Raw genomic sequence first — 27,431 nt, 5'->3', positions numbered from 1 at the left:
ACTCACAAGCAAAAACCTTTATTTTGAAGCGAGCTTTTTTCAGCTCCTGACAAAGACTGCCGTACTATCTAGATTTGTGACTGTGCATTACAGTATTTACATAGACATTTCAGTTCAAATAAAAACGTTGTAAGTGTTTGGATTTCTGCATTTATTAAGTAAATAGTCAAAAGAAATAGTTGTTGTGTGAAATTTAATCAGGCATCTGTGTAGCCGGTCTATTATCTCAACAGAGACTGAAGGACCCCTTATGGCTCAACAGCAGCACGAGTGATTCTCTGTGGTCAGTAAAATAAACTTATCTAAAGTCGTTGTTTTGTTGTGGTATTTGTATTTAAACTGAGTAAAATGAATTTCTGCAATGGCGTTAATCGCCGATAATGTATTTTGTATGGCTGCGTAGTGTTTATAGCTACACTAGTATGCACACTGTTGTAAAAAGTAATCATCATATCAAACGTGTATTGCTAAAAGCATATATGTGCTACTGTAAATTGTCTTATTAAATGAACTGATAATATATTATATGTACTCATTTGCATGATGATTCTTGTGGCGCTCTGTTTTGTCATCTCATTACTACATTCTATTGCAATGCAATATACATGGGAAGAGCTGGACCAAACTGTGCATTTTGTTTGCGGTGTTTAATGTTTTTATGATGATTTTATTTGGAGAATAATTTAAATGTAAAGGAACTATAAAATGGAACCTTATTACCTTAATAATATGTCATATTTAAACCAGTATGTGACGCTCAAAACCCTTATTAGTGTTGTTTTATTTTTTGTTACAGTCCTTTTTTCTTTAACAACTGAAGAATGACCAAAAAAAGAAAAAGGCAAGGCGATTTTCAGAAAAATAAGCTAAAGGTTGGCCAAACGAAGCCAAAAGCTGACAATGCAACGGACGTCAACTTCAGATCAAAAACTATCCGTTTACCAGAGCAGCTGAAGCATGGGAGTTCAGGACCAACCACACACAGGAATCTCGACATCAAGGTACATAAAATGCACAATCTCACACTTTCCACTGACCCTCATCTTTCTGTGGTACTTATAGAGGTGTAACAATACATAAATATGGACTTCATAAACATAAACATTCCATCCATCTTGCTAGTGTTATTCACACTCATTTGCAGGGTCTGCGTCACACACACACATTTTATTTGGCACAGGTTTTACACCGGATGCCCTTCCTGACACAACACATTCACACTCCAACACACTCCTACGGACAATTTAGCAAATCCTATCCACATAACCATGTATGTCTTTGGGGGAAACGGAGCACCCAGAGGAAACCCACGCGGACACAGGGAGAACATGAAAACTTTACACAGAAAGGACTCCTGGCTCAGCTGGGAATCTTCTTACTGTGAGGCGACAGTGCAACCCAGTCGTGCTGCCGATCAAATGACTAACAATATGATAAATGCAACATGTTTACTTTTAAGATGCACCTTTATTTCGACACACTCATGTTAGTCACATCTGCATTGTGTCACTGAGCTGTCATCAAATATTTGATCAGTTTTAACCATGGTTTTAACACTTTATGGACCAAATTGTTGTTATTATTATTATTTTATTTTTTTTTAACTGGAATATTGGTGGATCCCAAATGGAATACAGAATTTTCTTTTTCAAGAAATATTTAAATTAAATGTTAATGTTATGTTTTGGTTGCATTTGTGAGTTAATAAGAATGTAACAGGTTGTGCAAAAAAGGCACATACAATTGTAATATCGATATGTTGATGCGTAATCGCATTATGGCATGTTTTCAGGGATCTGCAAATATCGTTTCACAGGCTAAGAGAATCAATGTCAGATCATATCGTGATGAAACGTCCAATTTACACCCCTAGTTCATTATCTTTTTTTAATCACACTTCCATTGTCTCTCTCTCTCTCAGGATCTGTTGTCCCAGCTGCACCACTTCAACAGTAACGTGAAACAGGGAGCTCTGGTGGGTTTGCGGGAGTTGCTCTCCGCTCACCCTACTCTGGTTGAGCAGCATGCGTCAGCTGTGCTCTCCGAGGTGGCGGCCCTCTTCACCGACAAAGACGGCTCCGTGCGCGCAGCTGCAGTTCGTCTGCTGCGTTTCATCACTCAGTGCATCTCCGCCGAACGCATAGCACCCTTCTTCCCCTTGCTCAGCGCCCACCTCACTTGTGCCATGACCCACATCTCAGAACCCATCCAGGAAGATGCTCTCCGGGTCCTAGATGTGCTGTTAGAGCACTATCCTGGACTTCTGTCTCAGAGACATACGGTTCTGCTGGCCAATTTTCTGGAGCTCATCTCCCAAAGGCGGAAAGCTGGAACAGGGCTGGATAAATCTGGGAAAGGGGGCTATTCTCTGACTATCAGCACAAATCGCTCGGTGACGGCACAGCAATGGAGACTTACTGTGCTGCTCAGGTATTGCACCAAAGAAAATTTACATAAATCTGTCTTTTTTTTTTTCCTCTTCTTTCTGTGTAGTTTGCTATGTTATTATTTTTTGCACCATAATAATTTGTGCATGCACACATTTTTAGGTTGGGCAATTTTCTGCAGGCAGTTGTTGAGGAAAGACCTCTGGAGGAAGACGTGATCAGTCGGATTGGCCTTGGAATGTGGGCTGGAGAGAAAGGCTCGGTGACACCTGTAGATGTGAGTTGGGAGGAGCATGTCTTTGGAAAGGGCAGGATCCAAATGTTTGAAAATTCTGGAGCCGTGCCCACCCCACGCTCCACTTATCGCCTAAGGTGCGTTTCATTGTTACATTAAATGATTGCTGACTAATTTCTCTTTTCATTATCAGAATGTCCTTCATCATGTAGACCAACTGAATATTGCATGAACGTTTTTTGTTTAGTTCAGAGATGCCCAAACTAGGGCTGGTCCATATAATGACAGCGAATAGCGACCAGCATCCAGCTCTGAAAAAAGACACAACATGCCGTATATTCCAAGTGTTCTGAGGGCATCTCTTTTTTAGTTTGATCATGGTCGCTATTCATTGCCATTATATGGTCTAAACCTACAAATGCAACTCGTTATATACACTATATAAAAGGTCTCTGTCTCGTCCTGATCTCAATCCGCTTCCTCCCTGCCTCTCTCCTATTTGTCCTCATATCTGTCTTCCTGATCTTTAAATTTAGCCTTTTTTTCTTTTCTTTTCTTTTTTTACATCCAATGTATTTTGTTGGAACCTTTTTGCCATTCTACACTTTGTGTCTGTTTTGGGGGGATAGACAATTTTTTAATTAGAATTTTTTAATGCATAGGCTTGGCAATTTTTAATTGTTTGTTTATTATTCATGGAACAATGCTAATTACAGTAAATGTTTTCATTAATAAGCATTTACATATGGATAAGTAATAAGAACTTTGTCTAGTGCTCTTATGAATGTTTCTAGCATGACTTTGTGAAAGGTTATGTAAAGGAAATTTCCTTTAACCTGACTATCTAAAATAAAACTGTTGCGTCTACTGTCGACACAGAGCGTCTACTAATCGACACTTAATAAATAATAAAACTGTTGCGTCTACTCATCGACACAGAGTGTCTACAATCGACACTTAATAACCTTTATACTCCAGCTCTTGCGTCTTCAGTCGACATCTGGCCGAGTTTCTTACTCTAACTTACTTGATTCCCTAAACTGACCTGCTGCGCAGCAGAAATAACAGACAGACTTTCAGCAAATGTCCTCTAAATGCTTTAATAACGGCCGGGAGAGTCTTCGAGCAGTTCTCAGAGAACTCTCCCAAGAAGAATCAAGGCCGGAGGATCTCAGACAAATTCCATTGAGACATCCCACCGTAAAACACATATACAACAGTTTTTATAGTATAGAGGTATGACATAATGTCAGGCTGCATTACATAATTTCCCCACTATCTGATTGGTTCTTCATATGCAAACCCCTCTGTTACTAGGTAAAGCAAACTCTGATCTTGCAATGACTTCATCTGTAATCACAAGAAGATTCTAACAGACTGTCTAGTTTCATTTCCCAAAACTGTGTTATTTTTACATACATATGCACACGGTCAAAGACACAAGTTTTCCATTGGTTTCATACAGTACATCCTGTTCCAATGTTAGATGTTAAATAAGGTTAGATGTTAGAAACATGGTTAGTTTAATATACAGTTTAAAATTTCCACGACAGTTACTTAGTAAACTGAATGAAAAAGCATTGCCTTCTTTCATGGTCAGTGTATTTGCATATTTGCCATATTTCATTCTGTAACCTAATTGTTCTACAGATCTGTGCACTAGTGTTATTATGCTACTGTTTTTGATAGTGTTGATACCATTTCTTACATATTATATCATGATGATCATTGTTTTGTCTTTATGTCTGTTATGTGTAGGCCTGACTCTAAGCCAGGGGCTGGAATGAATAAGGAACTCTGCTCAGCTGAGATGGTGCAGGGCTTTGCTGGAACCCTGGTGCCTCTGTTGCTGGAGATCTGGGTTGAGGCGGCAGGTGGAGAGCGCGTGCAGATGGACAGCGGCCACCTGCTCTCAGCCGAGTCCATGGCTCTTATGTTCCAGATCCTCACTATACTGCAGTTACTGAGAAGACTCGCCCCACAGAGAGACCAGCAGGACATACTGGTACATACACTTACACTGCAGTGGCAGCATCACTGATGTTGTACAGCCAGGTGTGCTCACATAAACCCTGTTTCCACTGTATCGTGCAGGATGCCTGGTTCCGGAACTCATACCTGACAGATTTCAAACAGCACTTCATGAAAAACTTCCCCTACGGCCTGCTGGAAGTAGCAAGACTCAAGAAAAAAGCTGATGGAAAGAGGTGACCAAAAAGTCCATATGCTTTATTTAGACATGATTGTAATAATTGTAAATGAATGAACCACAATACATTTTTACAGAATTTTCAAGAACTGTATGTTCTTCAATAAAACTTTTTTTTAAATAAAACTCAAATAATAAATAAAACATAAATATTTGATTTATTACCAACCAACCAACCAAACAAATAACACTAACCCCCTCTACTCCCCAGCCCTGTTATGCCAGCTGGACAAAAGGTGTAAAATAATTTTAAAAAGACATGACCAATTAGATTATAGTAGATTACCCAGTTAAAATTTTTTTATACATTATTGCACATCATTATATGTTATATTGTTTGGGGTTAACAGTTTAGGACCCATGGACCAGATGTTTGAAAGAAGACCCGGAGTCAGAATTATAAAAAATTGAAGAAAAGTTTTACTGAAGATAGTTTGCAGTTTCATCAGGAGAAGTCAGCTTCAAGACTCACACTGTAACTGTAAGCGGGGTGGCCTACGAACTCCAAAGATCACAGCAGTTATACCATTTCCAAGGTCTAAGCTATGTCATTGCTTACAGGCTGAATGATTCTGAGTGGCTAAGAAATTGATAAACATAGTAATTTTCCACACATATACAGATAGACAGAAGCATATCTCCATAGATTATGCCGCTGACACTCGGACCCTGAAGTTAGGCACGTCGTGACCTTCCAGGTTGGGGATTTGGGTTGCTGGGCGCCAGCATGTCCCGAACAACAACTCAGTCAATCTCCAACAATGCCAGTGGTTCCTTAACCTGCAACCAAGAAGACTAACACACACACCGACACACATCTTTTCCAAGGTTTGATTTGGCCAGGCTCTAACTATAAACAGGAGTCTCGTCTCAAAACATCAAGATAATGCGTTCTTTCTCTCAGGATAGGACACTTTAGTTTAAATGGAAAATATAGGCTTTAACTGAGAAATGGTCCCTTTAACTATAGACTTCAATGACCCCTATATGTTTTAACACGTTGAAGACCTTTCTCAAACACAAAACATGTCCCTATTTCATTTCTGGAAGCCGGGCTAAATAAGCAAGCTACATTCAGATATCAAATACTGACATTAAAGAATACATGAAAAGAACATTTCAGTAATAACACTGGTAACTTCTATAACAAAGTAAAATCTCCAGAGAAGTCATTCAACTCATTTGATATTTAGAAGGAAAAATATTGATTAATACCTTGATTATAATCACTCATTACATATACATTGAAGCAGCAGTAGATTCCAATCCACCCCTTCAATATATTCTATGTTAAAGCAGACTGCGCTTTTTACTTAATGATCGACTTCTAGATATGTTTGTTAGATTATTTGAATATATTAATAATAAGAATAATTATTTAATTTGAAATCACCCTGAGTCCTCCTAGTGGTTGAGAACTACTGCTCTATATGAAGGTAATTATCTCTCTCTTTTTTTTGCTTTCAGGATTAGGCTGCAAGTAGCAAGCGAAACGGTTGCTGGGGGTAACGTGGAACCGTTGGCCGTAAACGTCACATTGTGTCAAGTTATGGTGACACTCAGTCTTAGGGGCCAGGATCACGTAGCAGTCGAAGATGCTGACTGGCTCGGACCAATCAGGGTCTTTATTAGGGAGACGTTATCCAGTGGGGGCAAGCTGAGCTCAAGGCACCTGGCAGCCTTACTGGAGGTGGTGTGGAGAATGATTGTCACCCAGCGGAGCCGAGGTGAGACCCTTTTCTTAATAGAGGACGAAGTTTTGTTTTCTAATAAAGGTCTGCTGGATATAAAATGTGTGTGTGTGTTTGCAGTGGTGACAGATGATCTCCTGCAGGCTGTGTTTGTGCAGTACCAGCAGAGGAACCTGAGTGTGAGCGTCCGCACTCTGCTGCTGCGCTTCTTCAGTCAGCTCTACATTCAAGAGCATCAGAACCACCCTCATATTGCTAGGTAGGTGCCCACCACCAATTTTTTTCTGGACCCAAACCCATTTATTCCAGCGTCAATATTTTTACACACACACACACACACACACACACACACACACACACACACACACACACACACACACACACACACACACACACACACACACACACACACACTAAAACTATTATCCTTTTATTCAGCAAGGATTAATTAAATTGGTCAAAAGTGAATGTAATCTATTTGTTATAGATTTCTATTTTAAATAAATTGTTCTTTTGAGCTTTCTGTTCATCAAAGAATTCTGAAAAAATGTATCACGGTTTCCACATAAATATTAAGCTGTTTCCAACATTGATAATAATAAGAAATGTTTCTTGATCAGCAAATCAGCATATTAGAATGGTTTCTGAAGAATCATGTGACTCTGTAATGATGCTGAAAATTCTTTTTTGACATCACAGGAATAAATGACCATTTTAGAATATTTTAAAATATTTCTGTTTTTACTGTATCTCTGATTAAATAGCTGCAGACTTTGTGAGCATATGAAACATTTTTAAAACTAACCCAAAACTTTTGAATGTGTATCAGCCTAGTTACAGCTCATTGTCTCTGCACATTAAGCTGGGAAAGGAATAAGTATTTTAAAACAAAATAATACATTTTTCTAGTTTATTAGGGGGTTGTACAGACTAGTCGACTGTAATGCTCTGCCATGATGCTTTAAGCTTGACGCCGACTCGTCGCTGAGCATGGCCTATGCAATCGCTCTCTCACTGATGCTTTCAAATATCTTTACTGTGCTATTTTATCTGTGTCTGATTTAGAACGAGCAGAAATCTTTGAGAAATATAATGACCCAAAGACAAAAGAACTGATAAAAATAAGCTATGTAGGAGCAATAGTCTTGTGGGCAGCGCTGTGTCATATGCCATAGCTGTGCACAAGGCAACTTGCGTTCGAGTCTCAGCTGTCAGCTCGAGGTTCAGGCTTATTTGTTCATTAATGACATCATCAGCGACTATTATCACATAAATGTAGACTTAAAAAAATCTGAAGTCGTTCAACCTCTAGTGGTTATATATGTTTAGTTTTTATCTGTATGGTCTTACAATTTTGCCGTATTTTTCCATGTATTCAGGTTTGTTTGTGAAATGAATTGTATTTAAGTAAACTGAAGACTCCCCCTAGCATATTTTTATTGTTTAAGTCTAGAAATGCACCTTGTGATAATGAGAAGAGTCTGAAGTCTACCTCTCTTTCAGGAGCAGGATTCTGGCGCGCTGGTTGGCGTCACTGCCGGTGCAGTTGGTTCAGCTGGGCAGCAGGAATCCTCAGCTCTCAGCACAACTGCTGGAGACGGTGCAGCCAGCTGCCGCGAGGGGCAACAAAGACCTTCTGCAGAGTCTTCAGAAAAATGCCTGCGGTCTCTATGGTAATCATATATGCCCATACACACAAACAACTGTTTAGCATACTCTCTCACTACTATAGACCTCATGTAGCCCCACCACTTTTCAGCACTGAGCTCGTTGTGTTCTGTGTCACAGCATGAAGGTAAGATCTTACGGATGAATAAATCTTCCCGGTCTGCTTCAAACATAACAAAGCTCAATGTCAATGACTTTCATTTGCTCTACAATAAGTAAATCCACCACTCTTCGACAGCGGTGCCATAGAAATATACAGAGCTGCCGCAAACCGGAAGTTCAAACACAAAATTCTAAAGATGGCTGTGCGCTTGTTTCTCTGGCTCTTAAGGTCTATAGTGTGTGTGTGTGTGTGTGCATGAGAGAGTCTTGTGTAAGGGAACGGGCGGTAGTGAGGGAGAGCATTAGAGTGGTGGCGTCTCTGGTTCTGTGTGTGATATAAGCGTTCTGTAGTTTTGTGTTTCGGGAGCACAGCACTCTCTTTGTGTGTGTTAGCACTCATGACATCAGCAGCGTGCGTCAGCAGCTAATAATGTCTGTCTCTCTGTGATCACTGACAGGACAAAACTCTTTCTCTCTTACTTTTTTCTCCCTCTCTTCTCACTTGCATTCTTTCCTTCACTGTTGAGTGTTAGCATTTAGATAAATCTGTCACTAGGTGGAGCTCTTTCTTTTCCCATCAAGTTTCACAATCAGAATGAATAATCAATCTCAAAATAGAGCAGTCAACCCCTAAGGGTAATTCGCCTTGGGCCAGGAATTTCAAAAGGAGTTTTAAAATAGCAGTAGTTTTCTATGTATTAGTACAATTTTATTTCATAAATGTTTTTTTAATTATTGTATATATTTTCTTTTTAGAACTTTTCCATGCTGAGCATATCTGTTGTATTAATGTTTCTCAGTTTATGCTAATCTATGAAATCTATTTGTATGTGATCATGTCGCAGATCCACAGGACGGCTGTGTGGTTGTGTTGCCTGTGGAGTCCCAGAAGAGGCTGGTTCAGATTCTCCATTTCCTGCCAGCGTTTCCCGCAGAGCTTCTGGCATGTCTCAGCCAGGTCTGCAACACTGGGAGAGTGTCGGCTAGCCTCGCCACTACACTAATACGCACCATACACCTGAGGTATGAGGGTTATGACACATCAGCATGCACTAATGCAGTCCTTAATTCTGCTTCCAGTGTTCCGCTCTGGGACATTTTGAAATGTTTTTGTAAGGTTTTAGAAATGAGTTCCACAATGTCTTTGCATAATCAATTGTTTTTTTATGTAGAGTTTATCACTACTTTTCATCATTGAATGAAATACATATGTGCTAGGTTTTGGACAAGAGATTTAATTTAAAACAGAATACTTGCATATATTAATTTCTTATACACTCCTGCTTTAGTATAGTTCTCATGAGTCGAGCGTTGCCAAACATAATACGCAACACTTTATTTTGATGGTCCACTTTAGACATTCTACTAACTTTAAGTAACTTTGCAACTACATGTCAACTTATTCTACTTACCTGAATCCTAACACCTAACCATAACCTAACAGTCTACTATACAATCTACTAATACTCTAATGACTGGTAGTTGACATGATGCAGTTGCAAAGTATTTATAGTTAGTAGAATGTCTAAAGTGGAACATCGAAATAAAGTGCAACAAATAATACTTGCTAAAATGGGGAAATAAGTGCATCAGTGTGGATTTGACCAAGACTTGTTATGCATGTGCAGCTCAGCCCTGGAGGGGAGTATCTGTCTGCATCTGACTGATATGTTTAGAATGTGACTCTGATTTCTACGACTGCCGAGAGGAGACAGCAGCCTCAGAGTTTTCACTGCTAATAGAATCAAACAATTTAACCAATCAGAGACAGCCAAGCACTCTGCGGCATGATAAGAGGATGGCCAATTCTCCCACTTAACTCTGATTGGCCGTGACCATTAGTCATTAACCGCGATTGGCCGTAATGCGGCGGAACGGAGCCACGAGTCACTGCGCAGTGAAGCAGAGGTCATACTGCAGTAAGTTCAGTATATTCAGAGTTATCATTGTCTTTGGTATACACAACACTTACCCCCGGTTTCACAGTCAAGGCTTAAGGCTAGTCCCAGACTAAAATGCATGTTTGAGCTCTTTCAACTGAAAGTAACTTGCACTGACTTATCTTAAAATAATCAGTGCCATTGTTTTGTCTCAAGATGCACACCAATAATGTTTTTAAGGCACGTTTATAAAAGCTTTTTAAATGTCTTAATTTAATGCCTAATCCTGGCTTAATCTAAGCCCTGTCTGTGAAACCAGGCCTTCGTATTTTGCACAGTTTTCGCCAAGTTGTAGTAACATAATACACTCACATTAAAAAGGGGTTTCAGAAATTTTGTTTAGTGAGTGTCTTCAGGAAAGGAGCAGGGTTGGGCATTTTGAGTAGTTTTATTGTTGATTACTCTTAACATAAATAAACAAGTAATTTATTTGAATGAAATAAAGATGCTTTTTTTATTTATAAATCTAGGTAGAAATAACAGATATGATACAAAAACAGCCTGTTGCTTTATTCACAAATGCTACATCATTAACTTAAACCATCATTGCTTTCATCAACGTAATTAATAATATGCTGTAATAAAAACATAAATAGAATAATCTAATGAAATGGCAAACAGACAGTACTTAGATACTGTCATCTCATTAGTGTCGTTATTGTTAATTAAAACCAAAACTATTCAAAATCAATTTTGCTAATTAAAATAAAGCTGAAATACAGTAAAATATTAGATGAAAACCGTGTGAAAATTTGAAATGTTTCCATGGCAGCCTATTGAAATAGGTTTACGCTGAATTGCTAATATAAATCCGTTATAAAATAAACTAAAGCTAAATAAAAATATTTTAAATAGAAAACTTGACCTAAAATGACAATATAAAATTAAAAGCTAATTCAAAATATTAATAAGTACTATAATAGTAAACAAATAATATTAAAATAGTGCACCTCATATACAAAATGCACATCTTTATAAAGGTTCATCACATTTTTATCATTTCATATGTTCTTATTTAGGAAAGTCTTATAAAAGGACTGATCTGATAAGCTTACAAGTGTAAACTAGTCATGTATGATTGACAGAATATTCCTTTGTGAGTTCCTCTGCATGCTGAGGGCCTTAGGCTGTGTGCAAGTACATTTGTGTGTGTATCTTTGTGACATGCTGTGTCCCCACTGTGTTTCTTTTAGTCACTAGCCTAAAGCCACTCTTTTATTTGTAGTTTCCCCTTAAATCCTAAAGGGAGCAGAACACACTGACTGTGTAACTTAGAGTCCCTGTGTGAATGTGTCTTGGTTACACTGCCTTTCCTCTGGGCTCTCTGTTTGCTCATAACAACAAAACTAGGCTAAGTCTGCTCGGAGACCTACAGAGGGCAGTATTACTCTTTAGATAAGACGTTGAACAATCGTCTAGGTCCCTGCTAAGAGTCACACCGAAATTCCAAAACAAATGCTACGGCAAGTGAATTCACACTGACTGCACATTTGAAAAAAATCTGGACCCATGACAGGATTCCTCCGTGATAAGCCAAGCATCACTTAAGGCTGCTTCTGTTCATGGCAGAACTGCGTGACATGCCGTTCAGAGAGCCAGTCCTCTAAACAACATGAACCGAACATTTTGTCCTTCGCAAGAATTTGGCTTTGATCACATCAGCGAAATGAAGCTAACTCTTGTTGAGTTTTGAATGGTGGCCATGGGGTTCAGAAAGTGTTGCTAAACTTAGACAAGAATGGCTAATAGTTTAGCAATAGAGTGTGTGTGTGTGGCTGGCACACAGAAAGACTAGGGGCATCTTTTTTTCTAGGGGCATCTCTCTGTATGTGTTTGTGTGTCCAGACTCCGGCCCCTTTTTACTAATGGTTTGATGGGAAATATGCCAATCAGTATGCATTAAGGAAGTCCAGCAAATGCTCATTCCACAATCACAAGAGAAATGAAATCAAACAAGTAAAAGATCAGATATCCATTCACTTTATTAGCCTTGAGGCTGATCCACATCAATAAGGGAGAATCATAAGACTGCGTGGATTGTCCCTGAATAGCTTTAACACACACGCGCACACACTGGTTCTTTCTGATTTCCTTCTCAGAAAAGCGTGACTATAAAATGGTCACTTCTAAAATATCTTGCCATAAAGTTATCGCTGAAGCCTTGAACATAGAAGCACAGCATCACATGGAGTCCATGTTGAATCAGGCTTTTATGGCTCATACATGCAATTCATTGCAAATGAATGATAATTGAGAAATGGACAAATAAATGTTCCCCAAAAGCCTGTTGTGTCATATTTGACATTTACATCAACATGAAAAAAGGGTATATGAATAATCAAGTAAACCCAAGTTGCTTCAGTCCAGTAAATGTTTATCTTACATTTACTTTATAAAAATCATTAAAGATTAAAGAGCAAAAAAGACTTAACTTGATACAAAAAACGAAAATCTTGGTATAGCATTCATTCCTACACTTTTTTTTTTTTACATGGATAAATTATCAACATGATCCTGTGCTTCAGGAATGTTTTAAAATCTTCTGAAGGAACAGTAAGTGATGTCTGCCATATTGTGAGGATGACCCCAGCGTTTCCTTAATACCATGAGTGTTCTCATTTGCTGAAAGTGAGTGTGTTTGTGGTGGGAGGTTGATTTCAAAGGAAATGAAGGATCTCAGATGGCCAGTATTTTTAGACTGACATTCTCACCACACGCACACACACAGGTACAGTGTGAGATGTGTAACGGGAGAGCGGATCAGTGCCGGACCACTGCACAGTAATGCGTGTGTGCTTCCCCGCAGGTCTCCTCTGAGTGGCTGGTCGAGCAGTTCACAGGATGTGCCAGTGAAGGATGTAGATTACCTCAGTTTCTTTTTCACCACACTAACAGGTGCGCACACACTTGCATACACACACAGATCATACATCACATTCAACGATACTAGTACCGACAGCATGCTTGATATTGATAAAATGGCGTTCCCATGATCCTGTGCTTCAGGTTTCTCCTCTGAGATGTTGCGGGCCCTGCAGGACACAGATGAAGATGGCCTGTTGCCCTCCTCTACACTCTCGCCCCTCAGTGTGTTCGCTACCACCCTGGAGCAGTTTCTACATCATTGGGATGTGGTGGAGGTGACTCTCTCTTTTATCTGACAGTCCCTTTCTCCACTTTCAGCTGCTCCAGCATGTGTGTTATGTCAGTTGTTCTGCTGTCAATCGCTGTTTCTAATCCTGTTGTCATCCACTCTGTCCCCTGTGAGCGCCCCTCTCCTCTCTCATCTAGTCTGGCTTGTGTCAGTCATGCGGTGGTTCTGGTGTCAATCCACTTGTCTGTCTGCAGTCTGTTTGCCTGGGACAGCATTTAATATTTTTTTTACACAATAATAACTATGTGAATGAAGAAAAGTCCCCATGAAAATTTAATGAAAATCAAAATATATAATTTAAAGACATCACATTATTGTGAAAGGCAAAATAGTTGAATAAACATGATGAAAAGTGCCTTTAGAAGTCAATATATTGATTGTTGTTGGGGTTTTTTGCACAGTATTTCATCTGTGCTAAAAATAAATTGCCCGTTTAATAAAAAAATTTCATGAATTCAATGTTGAAAGTGCTTCTCAAAGCCATTCCATTTGTTACATTGTTGCAAAAACGTGTAACTTCCTTGAATATGTAATTTACACACGGGTCAGGGACACAGTTAATTGCGTTAATATTAATGTATTGTTTTTTCACAATTAATCACACTAAATGATTGCATTAAATTGACAGCTCTAATAGCACAGAGCCCCTAATGTGATATTTGCCTGATAAAACCTGAGTAGCTTACACAAGTGGCTTCAAAATATATATATTTTTTCTTGCAAAATAATATTTTTGCACAAACAAAAATCTGAAACTTTTTCATGCACACGTGAAAATTATATATACATTAACAGGAAACGGTAACAGAATTTTCCTGTGCTCACTAGAGAGAGAAAAGTGCACTTAAAAAGTCTTGTTTTATTAACCAAGAAGTGTTTTGCACATCATGGAAGAGATATGAACCAGGTCTGTTTTCATGCTAACCTGGTGCAATTTTCAACTTCTACCAAGAAGCAGGTGTTCACTTGAATCAGCGCAGGGCCACTTGGGCCAAGTGTGTTTTAGTTTCCCCCTGGAGACGGCCAGTTCGTTGAGCAGAGGGAAGGTTTATCGCATCGCACCGGTGTAGGTGTCTCCATATTTCAATAAGGGCTGGTTATCAGAGCGCTCCTGGCTAAAGCAAATGCTAATGCCAGCCAGCGGACACCATCACCACCTGACATTTTACACGGAAATTAAAACCCAACAAAACCACTCCCTCGGGCCAGGGTCTGACTCTTACTGCCCCCGTCATTAGGAGGGTTCCCGGAAGTCCGCGCGAAGCCCAATTTTTTGTAAATAAAAATAAACTGTAAAAACAGTAATATTGGGAAATAATATTACAATTTAAAATAAGTTTTATTTCTGTGATGGCAAAGCTGAATTTTGAGCATCATTACTCCAGTCTTCAGTGTCACATGATCCTTCTGAAATCAGTCTAATATGCTGATTTGGAGCTCAGTTATTGATTATTATTGGTTCTCAATTGTTAAAATAGTTCTTATTCTTTAATTTTGCTGCTTAATATTTTTGTGGAAATTACTTTTTTTTTTTTTTTTCAGGATTCTTCAATGAAGAGAAAGTTCTTATGTAACATTATACATGTCTTTACTGTCACCTTTGTTCAATTTAATGTGCCTTTGTTGAATTAAAGTATTTATTTATTACACACACATATATATATATATATATATATAATTATTATTTTTTTAATATATCTCCTACCCCAAAAGACTAAAGTTATTGCTGCTGAAAATTCATAAGAATAAATAAAAGTTTTAAATATATTAAAATAAAGTACTTTTAAATTGTAATAATATTTCATGATATTACTGTTTTACTGTATTTTTGATCGAATAGATACAGCCTTGGTGAGCTTCTTTCAAAAACATTAAAAAAAGTTATTATTCCAAACTTTTGACCGTAGTGTGTAGTTTTACAAAGTTTTATATTCAATTTTTAATCAATTTCCATTTTTATTTTTTATTATGAAAATCATTTTAGCACCTTTTTTTTTACAACCCTGCTGAAATATCTTAATGTGCTAAAACAAAATGTGCTAAAAAAGTGTGCTTCTAATCCTATTGGGATTTCACATCACACTCTTAAAGAAAATTCTCACTTACTGTTTCTCAGATATATAGCTCGGCAATTAGCATCAAATTAAGTTTGAGTGGTGTGTGTGAGAGAGCGAGAGCACATGGCTGCTGGGGGTCCATTCCTTTATTGCCAATCAGGCGTCTCTAATCTAAAGCATGCGTAATGTGTTCTTAACACTGTTAGCCTGATTAATGTCTGATAATAACCTGCTCTGAATGACATTCTGTTCCGCCTTCATCTGTTTAATCTAATCTGCCCTAATGCTATTAGCACTATTAGATTTCTCACACACATACACTCACACACTTATTTATTGTTTGTGCTCATAAAATATCAGTTCAGAGAGTGGCAGGGTATCGCTAATCTGTCCAGTGTCAACTTCCATTACAACAGACCGGTCCAACCCTTTGAGCCCGTCACTGTATATTTGTGTGTGTGTGTGTGTGTGTGTGGTGCTATAGGATTCTTTGTTCTCTGCAGACTTCTCTTTTGTCTGGGCCTGGGGATTTATTTTTGTCCGACCTAAACTGTTTGTATGTGTCAGATGTTGTGATGTATAATTCAAGGGTTCTTTGTAGACTGAGATAGAAAAAGTGTCACCTGCCTCTCAGCTTTCAGTCTGTGAAATGACTCTCTTCTTAAGATGTTTCTAAAATCTGTTTATCTTCATTTAATCTAGATGCTGTTTTTACACTAAAAGCAGATGTATAAAGACATGATGAATGAAATGTTACTTTTAACACACACACACACACACACATATATATATATATATATATATATATTATTTTATTTTTTATTTTATTTTATAAATTAACTTAATGTTTTTATTTTTAATCAAATGTATACTCTGTATATTATAATTTCGGATTTCTTTATGTTTTTAATTGAGTATGTTTAATACTAATTGAAATATACTAATTAAAAAATATATACTTTGTCAAACACAAAGTTTAAACGTACCATTGAATCAAAATTGGCATGTAAAGTTGCAGTTTATTATAAATTATTTATCCATGCACATCATTTAAAAATGTGCCCTTTTAGTTTGTAATGCCCACTTTTTACGATCCAATCAAATCTCTTGTTCGATAAACAAAATCCAGTCCTGCCCTTTATTGCTTCATGCTTCACTTGGATATACATCATTCAATTGGACTCTTTTGAAGTGCATATATCACTTGGATATACATCACAACAGAAAAGAGAAGTTGGTCACAATTTCTGTTTCATGCTGACATTAAGGGTGCATTAATGCTGCATTTCATGTACATAGAACAAAAGCAGCATCAGAGCCATCTTTAAGATGTGTCAGCTGCATATTTTAGTTGAATTTGGAGGTGCTCAGAGAGGCCTTAACTCTGCTGTGTGAAAACTTCATTTACCTGCTCAGTTCATCAACATCTCTTCACTGTATTTGTAGGTGGTGTGTCACTGCCTGGACACCCTGGGATCTCGTGCACAGTGTTTTGATGTAATGCAGAACGCCATCATTAAGAATCTGGTGAGTGAACGTGTTTTTCTACTGAATGTTTTGCATGCGAGTGGGCAGTGGAGCCAGACACGGTTTGTGGTGAGACTCTCTCCATCTCTTTGTAGTGTGGACTCGCCGTGGTGCCAGACTGTGCGTGTGCAGCGATTTTAAGGTGTGTTCCCCGGTTACTGGATGTCAACTTCCTGCCCAGCGACACACTCCTCCACTTCCTGTCTGACTGTTGCCTGAGCATGCTCAATCTGCTGCTACAACTGGAGCAGAGTGCCCGCAAGAGGTGTGCTCGCTAACACTCTCGCACCCACACACACACACAATATTTGCATAGAGTAACATTTATACACCACAAAGAAGACTATTGGATAATACAGCAAAGAGAATTTGGAAAACAGGACTGGGGAAAGTCCAAAAAGGGCAGTCTCATGAAGACCGCAAAAAAAATTGAAAATTGAAAATAGTTGCTTGTTTTGATGCGCCTAAAAGTTTTTATCAGCAATCTGTTTATTCAGAAATAGTATACAAGTGTCTATTAATTTGTCTGTAATATATAAGAACTATTAATTACAATGACTCTGAATAATAATAATAAATATATAATCATTATTTATAAATATATAAACCAATTATTAATATGTTCATAACATTTTTGCCACCTTTTTTCACATATCATAGCACATGCGATCTTAGTTACAAACTGGGGCTTGTGGTTAAAGTCACCATGAAATCGAAATGGGCAATTCTTGTTTTAAATGGAATATTTCAGTATTATAAATGATATGTCCGTGCACATAATTATTTAAGGCGGGACAACCTGTCACTCATATGAGTTTACAGCAAGTAAACCACTACAATCCAATTCCCGGTGGACAAAAATAAGTCCCACCCTACATTTTTTCTTGTTCGAGAATCTGTTTCCCTCACAATCACGTCACAATAGTGAAGAAAAGACTGTTGCAAACTTCCGCTTTATGCAGACTTCAAAGAAATGAGTGGTCCAATCTAACGCTCAAAAACGAAAACTAAATATGTTGTCAAAACGTTTATCTCCTTCAGGGATGCCGTGTGGGAGGCATGTTTTGCTGCGTTGAGTGCGGTACCGAGGCTCCTGCGATTGGTCCTGCAGTCTTTTCGTGTGTGCGACCTGTGTGAGGAAGAGCTCCCCCTGTTGGCACAGATCCTGTCATTACTTCTTCAGCATACTCAATTACGCAACCACATGATGGCCAACGCCAGTCTACTGCAACAAATAGTACAGGACTTAACGGTATGGCACATCAAAATATGTAATGTGTAATGCTTAAAATTGCATGCATCTATTTTAATTTTGCTTCAAAAGATCAAACTTAAAATGCTTACATATTAAAAATGTAAAGCTTAAACTCACACTGCCGACACTCTCTTTACTGTTTGTTTTTGCAGCATTTCTATGGTGGAGAGACTCGAGAGCAGTGGCTGACTGACTTGCTGTACTGTTACAGCGTGACAATGTCTGGTCAGCGGGCCAACATGGCCATGAGGGACATCTATTAACTGCTGACCACAGCCATTCATGTTCTTTTTGTTTTCTGATTCCAGTCGTTTTGTACAAAATGAAGAAAATAAACCTTGTGATAATGAACTGATTAGTTCGGTTTCAGATTTATTGCACATTTATGAATATAGACCTGGAGATTTTTTTTTTTATTACCCACTGTTTCGTAATCAACTGAATTCATGAAATAATGGTATTTACTCAAAGCAACTGGAACATACAAACAGCTGCTGTTTTAAAGTTTCTTAAAGAATTCTGAATTTAAAAATGGGAACACTATGTTCAAAAGTTTGGGGTCAGCAAGTTTTTTTTCTTCCAAATAAATGAATACTTATATTCATCAAAGATGCATTAAATTGATCAAAAGTGATATTTGTATTGTTATAAAATACTTCAAATAACTGTTGTACTTTTTAACGTTCTATTCATCAAAGAATCCTGAAAAAAATGATCAGTTTTTACAAAAATATTAAACAGCACAGCTGTTTTCAACATTGATAATAAGAAAAAATGTTAACCAAATATATTAGAACAATTTCTGAACGATCATGTGACAAAAATAGCATTTTAAACTATTAAAATAGAAAACTTTTTTAATAGTTTTTAAAATCTTACTGTATTCCTTGTTAAAATAAATACATCCTTGGTGAGTGTTTCAAAAACATAAAATTTATCTCACCAACCTCAAACTTTTGAACGCTAGCGTAATTATTGCTCTCAGGATTAAGAACAAAGTCTGTGCAGTAAGATGATTCTAGCAAAATCTTTCCCTTCTTAACACATAAATTGAGGTATCTTCACTTTTACAAAATTTATTTACAATAATACATCAATAGTAAAAAAAAAAAAAATACACAGAGTACAATGATTTAAAATGATGAATAAAATGTATTAATAATCCAACCCACTCAAAAATAGGGCTGGCGATAGAGTATAAGAATACAATGCCTAGATCTGTGACAATATCAGAAATGGGCTGAAAATATGAGTATGTTTCAAAGAGAGGGGCAGTTCAACAGCCTTGTGACATCTTTAATGTACACTCAGTGGTCTCCCATGCAGGTGGTCACCCTTACGACAGGTATATGACCTGTTGTTGACAGAATGAAAGGTTATCTAATACATTTGTTGTGTTTGTGGTTTTAACCTCTGCAATAATCAAGGTGATACTGCAGATTTCATATGTAAACCCAGACACGGACCATGCGAGTTCACTGTACCTCATGCAATAGTTTAAATAGACATCAAATGAGTTTAAGTGCATATAATCCCTGTGTCTCTTAAAGAGATTTAGTTCCTGTAAAAAAACCACATGTTGGGGTCCATTGTGTGGTGTTAGTTCTTAGTTCTGTTCTGACTGCTTTGACTGCCAGTACTGGATGGGCGTAGATGGTAAGAGTATTGCTTTGCCTGAGTTAAGGAATCCACCAGGCTCACACAGTCGACGGCACTCACTGTGGATAAAGAAAGCACACACACATGCTATCAGTCAAACATTTGGAATAATTATGATTTTTTTTTTAAATGTTTTTGAAAGAAGTCTCATTAGGCCAATCCACACTACACCGAGACAAACACCAGATTACAGTATGTCACTTCTCAGACGTTCCAATGACAACAGACATTGACGGGTAACACTGATTCGACAAAACGGATTTGGTGGTGTATCACGGTTTCCACAAACGCTTCAAATATTAAGCAGTTTTCGACATTGATAATAATAAGAAATGTTTCTTGAGCACCAAATCAGCATCATAAGAATGATTTCTGAAGGACACTAAAGATTGGAGTAATGGCTGCTGAAAAGAACACAAGCAGTGATTATAAACCCCAGTACTCTACTCACACTGTTTGTTTGTTTTGAGTGACAGGTCCAGCAGCACTTGGCTTTGGCTCTGTGGTTTAAGCACTGCAGCCCGGAGAGAGTGCCCTCTTTTGGACGGGGCGCCACCTAGAACAAAAATAACAGCAGTGTTTATTGCTTTAGATGTGGTCACATGCACTTTTTTTTTTTTTTTACTTGAATGGATCAATATCTCCACGTTAACGCCACGACTCGCGACTGATACTAGAGCTGTTAGAATAACAAGAATTGGACAGTTTGGTATCAAACGTGCAGGTGTGTGTGAGCGCGTGTCCATCTGGCAGCGGCGGGCAGGACGAGGGGAGGGAGGTTTGCGTTTGTGAGCGAGAGGAGACAGCTCGACATTCCGCCTGACAGCAATGAACTTTTCAAAGCGCTGTGACTGTCAGGGAGGAGCGGGGAGGGGAACGAGTGTCCGTGTGTGTGTGTGTGTACGTGTGCGCGTGTGTTTGAGAATGAAAGCGTCTCTGGCCTGCTCAGCCATCATCACCTGTTCATGTCTGCTGAAGGTCAGTTGCGTTAACTGGGTCGAAACTCCACCTTATCAACTGATATGAAAGGAGGGAGGGGTGACGGTGTGTGTCTGTGTTGGAACGTCACATAAAACATAACACCCCACTGTAATAAACTTATTAGTGATGCTTGGCCTACTTTTAAACGTAACTTATGCCACGGACAGGAATCATAACTCAAATCATGACGCTATTTAAGGAAAGGTATCCAATTACTTTTACAAGCGATCAGGCATATGGTTATAAATAAAATGATATCTTAAATAGTGTCACATGACCTTTTGAAATCATTCTTATATGCTGATTTGTTGCTCATGAAAGATTTGTTAATATTATCAATGATAAAAATAGTTGTGCTGCTTAACATTTTTGTAGAAACAGTGATACTTTTTTTCAGGATTCTTTGATAGAGGGAAAGTTCAAAAGAACAGCATTTGTTTGAAAAATAATCTTTTGTATCATTATAAATGTCTTTACTGTCACTTTTGACTATTTTAATGCATCCTTGCTGAATACAAATATTAATTTCTTAAAAAAAAAAAAATGCTTTCCATTTCAAATAAATGCTGTTTTTATTTTCTGTTTTAACTTTCTATTCATCAAAGAATCCTGAAAAAAAAAATTATTCAACCGTTTTCAACATTTATAATAATAATAAATGTTTCTTGACCAGCAAATTAGCATATTAAAATGATTTCTGAAGGATCATGTGACACTGAAGACTGGAGTAATGATGCTGAAAATTCAGCTTTACCATCACAGGAATAAATTACATTTTAAAATATATTCCAATAGAAAACAGTTATTTAAATTTGTATTAATATTTCACGGATATTACTGTATTTTTCTGTATTTTTAATCAAATAAATGCAGCCTAGGTGAGGATAAGAGACTTCTTTTAAAAACATAAAAAAATCGTACCGATCCCAAACTTTTGAACGGCTATCCATTTATATAATATGCAAATTATGGCTGGGAAAATGAACAAACTCTTTAATGTGTACCTACATGTCATTCCTAACATGATTAAAACTGTGATATTAATTGGTTTATCCTAGTGGACAGTAATATAACACTCACCATAGATATTTTGGAGCACAGAGCTTTTTTTCCCAGCGTTCCTGGTAGGAGCAGCTTGAACTTCAGAAGAAGTTTTATGGTGGGTGTGGTCATGAGCTATAGGCCACTCCCACAATAACTGAATCAACAGGGCTGTTACTTCAGCAGACTCCGCCCCTTTCACAGTCCTGCACAGTACCTTACGAAGACGACCCCGAATACAAGACCTGAATGGAAAAACATGTTACGCTTTCACAAGCACATACGCACCAGCAAATGCAGCGACAGCATATTAAAGATGTAAAATCAAACGAGCAAACCACATTACTGTTCATAAAAAAGGACTTGAAGAATGTGCATATACCTTCTTTGTACTCTGAATCCCATTATTTTAGTAAAGCCATTAAAAGAAAGTGCACTCATGGGCCTGCATTACACTCCCTACACACACACACACACACACACACACACACACACACAAATAAATAAGAGGCCTATTCTGGTGACCTCCCCTCAGAGGTGTTGATGTACTGGTGGGCACAAAGCCATGCCACAACTCAAACAAGGAACATGTGGGCAACATATGAGCAGACACATATGGAATCTGCAGACTTTCTGAGTTGATTAAGAGGAAAAGTTGATTTAAACAGTTAATGTTTTGAACTTAATTTATTGTCCATTTATTTGTAAACAAATAAATACATTTACATTTTATGTATATTGTCATGTATAAAAATCCAATTTATACTGTGAAAAATTAGTATTATAAATATGTGTAAAATATTAATTGTAGAGATGAGATATGAGAGAAGACGTAGCTAGCTACGTTTACATGCATCCAAATAATCCGTTTATAATCATATTGGCGGCTCAATCAGACGAAAAAGCCTTCACATAGACACCTCAATTGTTTAGATTAAGCTTGATCCGAATGAAATTTCGATCAGATTGAAAGGGGTGTTGTAGACCACAAATAATCCGATCAACAGGAAAAAATGAAGCATGTAAACGCTTGAATCTGATTATTTTCTCAAATTTGCACATGATGCATATGTTTACATACATTTTACGTCATACAAACGTGTATAATGTAACGTCTCATGTCTTACGAACTGGCCAGTGGATGAGACTGAATATTTACTTAAAGTCCCCCTGTGGCGAAACTGTTTTAATGTTATTTATATGTCTATGTGATGTTTTCAATATGCTTTAAGACAAACCATTTGCAAACTCATAATTCAACACCATTGCTGGGCATTTTCACTTTAAAACTGCAGTGAACCAAAGACAGTCTCCAAAACTCAGTTTAAAATCGCTGGTGTTTCGTCAACGAGTGGATCTCTGAGCTGATGTGATGGAGCCGGGGCTAATTTGCATATTCATAGAACCGCGTATACTAAATGAGGCAAGGGTGTAGAGTTAGATTCAAGCTTTTTTAAGGCATTTTTTTTTTTAAATATGTCATTTTGGTGATCAAAGATGAGATTTAAGGGATACAATTATTGACTACAGGGTTGCTTTAATATGTGCTTACTTTAATAATAGTTACTTAATGCCAGCTTTAATTTTTAGATATGTCATCAAGGCAAAATGTACAATTATACTCACAGTAGCTCTGGTGACAACATCGCAATGGCTTTTTTCGGTTCTGAACGCGCCGACTGGACACTAACTTTAGTTTGGAATACATGTAATGCACATGTAAACGGAAATGTAAATCAGATTGCAACTTTTAGGGTTCATATAAACAGACCTTTCAGAATCTGAAATGGGATTGGATTTATTCCGACTGACGAAAAGGAGACTAGTTTCCAGGGACAGTTGCCAAACACAAAAATATTTGAGTTTAAAATGTTGTGATTGGCCAATCAGAATCAAGTATTTATTGTAGTAGAGAAATAGAGGAAGAAAAAAAACATCAGTACCTCCTCCATGCTCTCTGTATCACAACGGCCGCCTGGTTTTTACAACGGATGCTGTCTCCCTTCATTTCCTTCTCTTTGTCCTGTTGCTTTTTTCTTGTTCTGCTCATCCATCTCTCTTTGTCCATCTCCTGTTTCTCTCTGCCAGTCTCTTTCTGTCCCTCAGTCCTTGATCTTTTATCCTTTTCTCTGTCCATCTCTCTTTCTGCCCGTCTCTCTTTTTGTCGAGTGACAGAGGTTGTTCCTGAGGGGGAGTTGGAGAAGTTATATTGCTGGGTTCCTGTGGGTTTGTGGTCTGATGCTGGCTTGTTCCCCTTGGACGTCGATCTATAGATGCCGTCTGTCGGTGCCTCTGTGGAACCTAGTGTAGACTGGGCCGCTGGTTTTGAGTGGGCAGCTATAGTCCTGGGTCTGGTATGTATTGCTGATTTGGGGGTTGTGGTGGTCTCCATGTGGCCTGGTGCTACATGGGCTCCTGTGTGGACCAGTTTGGCACTGCCTGGTCGACTGGACCCAGCGGGGGATCGGCGCTCATGTGTGGATCCACATTCCACTGATACGCATGTGTCTAGGCCACACGTCTCTATCCCACACACCTCCTCTACAGTGCCTGAACACTTCTTGGTACTCAGAGGGGTCACCGTGAGGCCAGAGGTCACAGGGGGGAGAGTAGTGTCTGGTGTTTTGGCCTCTCTCGTTCTGCGCTCTGACAGAGAAACAGAGCAATTCGTTAGAGATGCCAATTAGGTGGCACAACAGAAGATTATTTGTTATTATTATGGTGCTGCTTAATGCTTGATTCTGATTGATGGACAAATGTGCGAAAGTGTTGACTGATTTTCAGAAAAACAAACAAAGCATATGTAAGCCGTTTAAAAACGTAGCGGTAAATGAGAGAGTGAGACATCTTTGTTGTCTTTTAATAAACATTGTAACGTTGAAATAAATAATACATATAGATACTTAAATCAAAGTAAATAAATAAATCAAGATATAAACCTTAACTATATGTACATAAATGCTCTAATTCTTCCACACAACTGGCTGAACGCAGGTATTAAGTATACGCGAATTGACTTCTTTATGACATAGCATCTTAAAATTATTAATAAAAATAAATAACCAATTGAAAAATATATAAAATAAGTAAATAAATAAATGATATACCTAAAAGTGCAGTATTATAGTGAGTAGAAAAAAGTGAAATAATCTAATGTAATAAAAACTAAAGACTTTCAAATAAATATTTGACATATATTTAGAATACTAATTTTCCACAGTATAAATTGGGTCTTTATACATGAAAATATATAGCTGCCTTTTACATTTTAGGATTGAGGTCCCTCACAAGAGGATGATCATATTTTTTATTTTATGAATTTGAAATCAATATTACAGGATTTTTATTATTGGCCGTTTATTGGTTAGCAGCCATAATGTGAAAATAATTATCAGATCGATATTTTTAATAAAATGTTTAAAAATACAAATTTATTGACAAATGAATGTGCATTCAAGGTCAGCATGTTATTCCTTGCTTTTTATTCATAAACTAAACTCACCAGTTCTATGTTGTTTCTCTCTCCTGCTCTGTGAATGAATGTTATGAGCACTGGTGGACTTTTTGTGCTTGTGTCCTTTCACCGCCACTGGATCTTTAAACCTCTGCCCCGTTTCATCCAGTGAAAGTTTTTCCACTCCGACTGCAGCCAATGACACGCGCTGCTTGTGATCCGCCTCAGCCAATGAGAGCTGCTGCTCTGCCTCACGTCTGCGTTCCTCCTCCCTCTTCCTAGAGAAACAAAAAACACACACAACACACATTTATTGACTTGACACATATTTATCCTGTTGATGATGACTGTCCTGGATCATTTATTTAATGTTTGTTGTGACGCTTGCTGCTGGCTGTCAGTTCTAGGTCAAGTATCTGGTTATGGTTGTCATTGCAAATATTCTAATACACTTAAACTACCGTACAAAAGTTTGGGATCAGATTTAAAAAGATATATTTTTAATTAATACTTTTATTCAGCAAGGACGCATTAAAGTGCATCAAAAGTGACAGTAATACTTTTACATTGTCAAAATAAATGTTTCTTAGGCAGCAAATTGGCATATTAGAATGATTTCTGAAGGATCATGTGACACTAAAGACTGGAGTAATGATGCTGAAAATTCAGCTTTGCCATCACAGGAATAATAGGAATTACACTTTAAAATCTAAATAATAGATATTTTAAATTGTAATAATATTTCACAATATTACATTTTTTCCTGTATGATCAAATAAATGCAGCCTTGGTGAGCATAAGAAACTTCTTTCAAAAATATTAAAAAAATATTTGGAACGCCAGTGTACGTACAACCCATTTTCATTAAGTTCATTTAAGGTTTTTAGAGTCTGATAAATTATTAATCTTTCATATGCTTTTTGTTCTGATTATTGATTGGTACGATATCTCTTTCAAGTCAATATCTGAGTTCAACAGGACAGCATTACACATCCCTCCATAGTTTCGAACACCTTTGCCTAGCAGGAAACAAAAACGAATGAGTAGATGGATAGACTGCGGGCGGAATAACACAGATAAAAGACAGACGGTTAGAGAGTCGGACTACGCAAACAAGTTTAGAGGATGTATGTTAATGCGAGTATGCAGAGCCTGGAAAAGAGAAGAGCATATTCCAATCTGTGTATGTGTGTATTCATTCATCCTCAGAGCTGACAGACTCTAAATGTCAAGCTGTTGAGTGGCTGAGTGTTGCCCAATTAACAGAAAAGCAGGGAGAATGAGTGAATCTCTCTTGCGCTCTTTCTCTCTCTATCGTCTCATCTATTTCCATTATTGACAGCAAGAAATTGATGCTCATATTCCTCAGCAGGCAGGTAGATAGATGAGCTGGTTCAGAGCAAACACACATAATTAAACAACACGTATTATATTCATGCAAACATTCCATGTCAGCTCCACAGATCAGCCAAGCCACATCAATCAGCACTGGATTGTGGGTAAGAGAATATTTGCACCCCACCATTTATCTCTTTCTCTTCACTGCAGAATAACCTATGTGTGTTTACGAGAGTCTTACTTTGCAGCGTCCTTGCGTAGTTGCTCATGTCTCATGAGGAGCTTCTTGCGTTCTTTGAAGGCCCGTCGGACCTTGTAGCCTTTGTAAAGAGCCTGGATGGATGAGGCGGCGATATCCTGGATGGCGGCGATGGACAGAGCTCCATGCTCCAATAGAAACTGGGTCAGTTCCTGATGCTCCCCCAGCAGGGCATAGTCTAGAGGAGTGTACCTAGTCATTTAACACAGGGTTTAAAACTTTTTGATGCCACGGACTCCCAAAAAATGATATTATATTTAACATTTATATAGCAAGTTTGGGGTTAGTAAGATATTTTATGTTTCTGAAAGAAGTCTTGCTCACCAAGGGTGCATTTATTTGCTCAAAAATACAGTAAAAACATAGTAATACTGTAAAATATTACTGCAACTAAAAAAAGTTTTTTATTTAAATATATTTTTAAATGTAATTTATTCCTTTGAGGGCAAAGCTGAGTTTTCCAAGTATGCCTGA

The 27,431-nt window shown here is 37.8% G+C and overlaps 2 protein-coding genes across 4 annotated transcripts in view; one reads left to right on the top strand and one right to left on the bottom strand.

The window, feature by feature from the left end:
- The first annotated feature begins 44 nt into the window (after nucleotides 1-44).
- On the top strand, nucleotides 45-18,580 carry tex10 (testis expressed 10). Its single transcript, XM_084385038.1, has 16 exons — nucleotides 45-283; nucleotides 797-1,001; nucleotides 1,922-2,430; nucleotides 2,550-2,759; nucleotides 4,381-4,627; nucleotides 4,717-4,829; nucleotides 6,299-6,558; nucleotides 6,643-6,781; nucleotides 8,026-8,195; nucleotides 9,138-9,315; nucleotides 13,039-13,127; nucleotides 13,239-13,372; nucleotides 16,890-16,970; nucleotides 17,066-17,235; nucleotides 18,012-18,222; nucleotides 18,378-18,580. The coding sequence occupies exons 2-16, from the start codon at nucleotides 822-824 to the stop codon at nucleotides 18,486-18,488; spliced, it is 2,802 nt and encodes a 933-aa protein (XP_084241164.1). The 5' UTR covers nucleotides 45-283; nucleotides 797-821; the 3' UTR covers nucleotides 18,489-18,580.
- A 707-nt stretch (nucleotides 18,581-19,287) lies between these two features.
- invs (inversin) overlaps nucleotides 19,288-27,431 on the bottom strand; it is a 28,739-nt gene continuing 20,595 nt past the window's right edge. For 2 of the 3 annotated variants that reach the window (XM_084385035.1, XM_084385037.1), the window contains 6 exons: nucleotides 26,940-27,149; nucleotides 25,409-25,638; nucleotides 23,850-24,552; nucleotides 21,946-22,151; nucleotides 20,336-20,440; nucleotides 19,288-19,943 (listed from right to left, as the gene is read on the bottom strand). In XM_084385035.1, the coding sequence (XP_084241161.1) occupies nucleotides 19,825-19,943; nucleotides 20,336-20,440; nucleotides 21,946-22,151; nucleotides 23,850-24,552; nucleotides 25,409-25,638; nucleotides 26,940-27,149 (1,573 nt within the window). In that variant the 3' untranslated portion in view covers nucleotides 19,288-19,824. Of the gene's footprint in view, nucleotides 19,944-20,335; nucleotides 20,441-21,945; nucleotides 22,152-22,203; nucleotides 22,366-23,849; nucleotides 24,553-25,408; nucleotides 25,639-26,939; nucleotides 27,150-27,431 lie in introns of those variants that run through there. The other variant, XM_084385036.1, reaches the window with a different exon arrangement.

This window comes from Rutilus rutilus (genome assembly GCF_951802725.1).
Source record: "Rutilus rutilus genome assembly, chromosome: 17".
Taxonomy (NCBI): domain Eukaryota; kingdom Metazoa; phylum Chordata; class Actinopteri; order Cypriniformes; family Leuciscidae; genus Rutilus; species Rutilus rutilus.
Note: the sequence above shows the minus strand (reverse complement) of the source record. Positions and strands in the feature narration are given on the sequence as shown.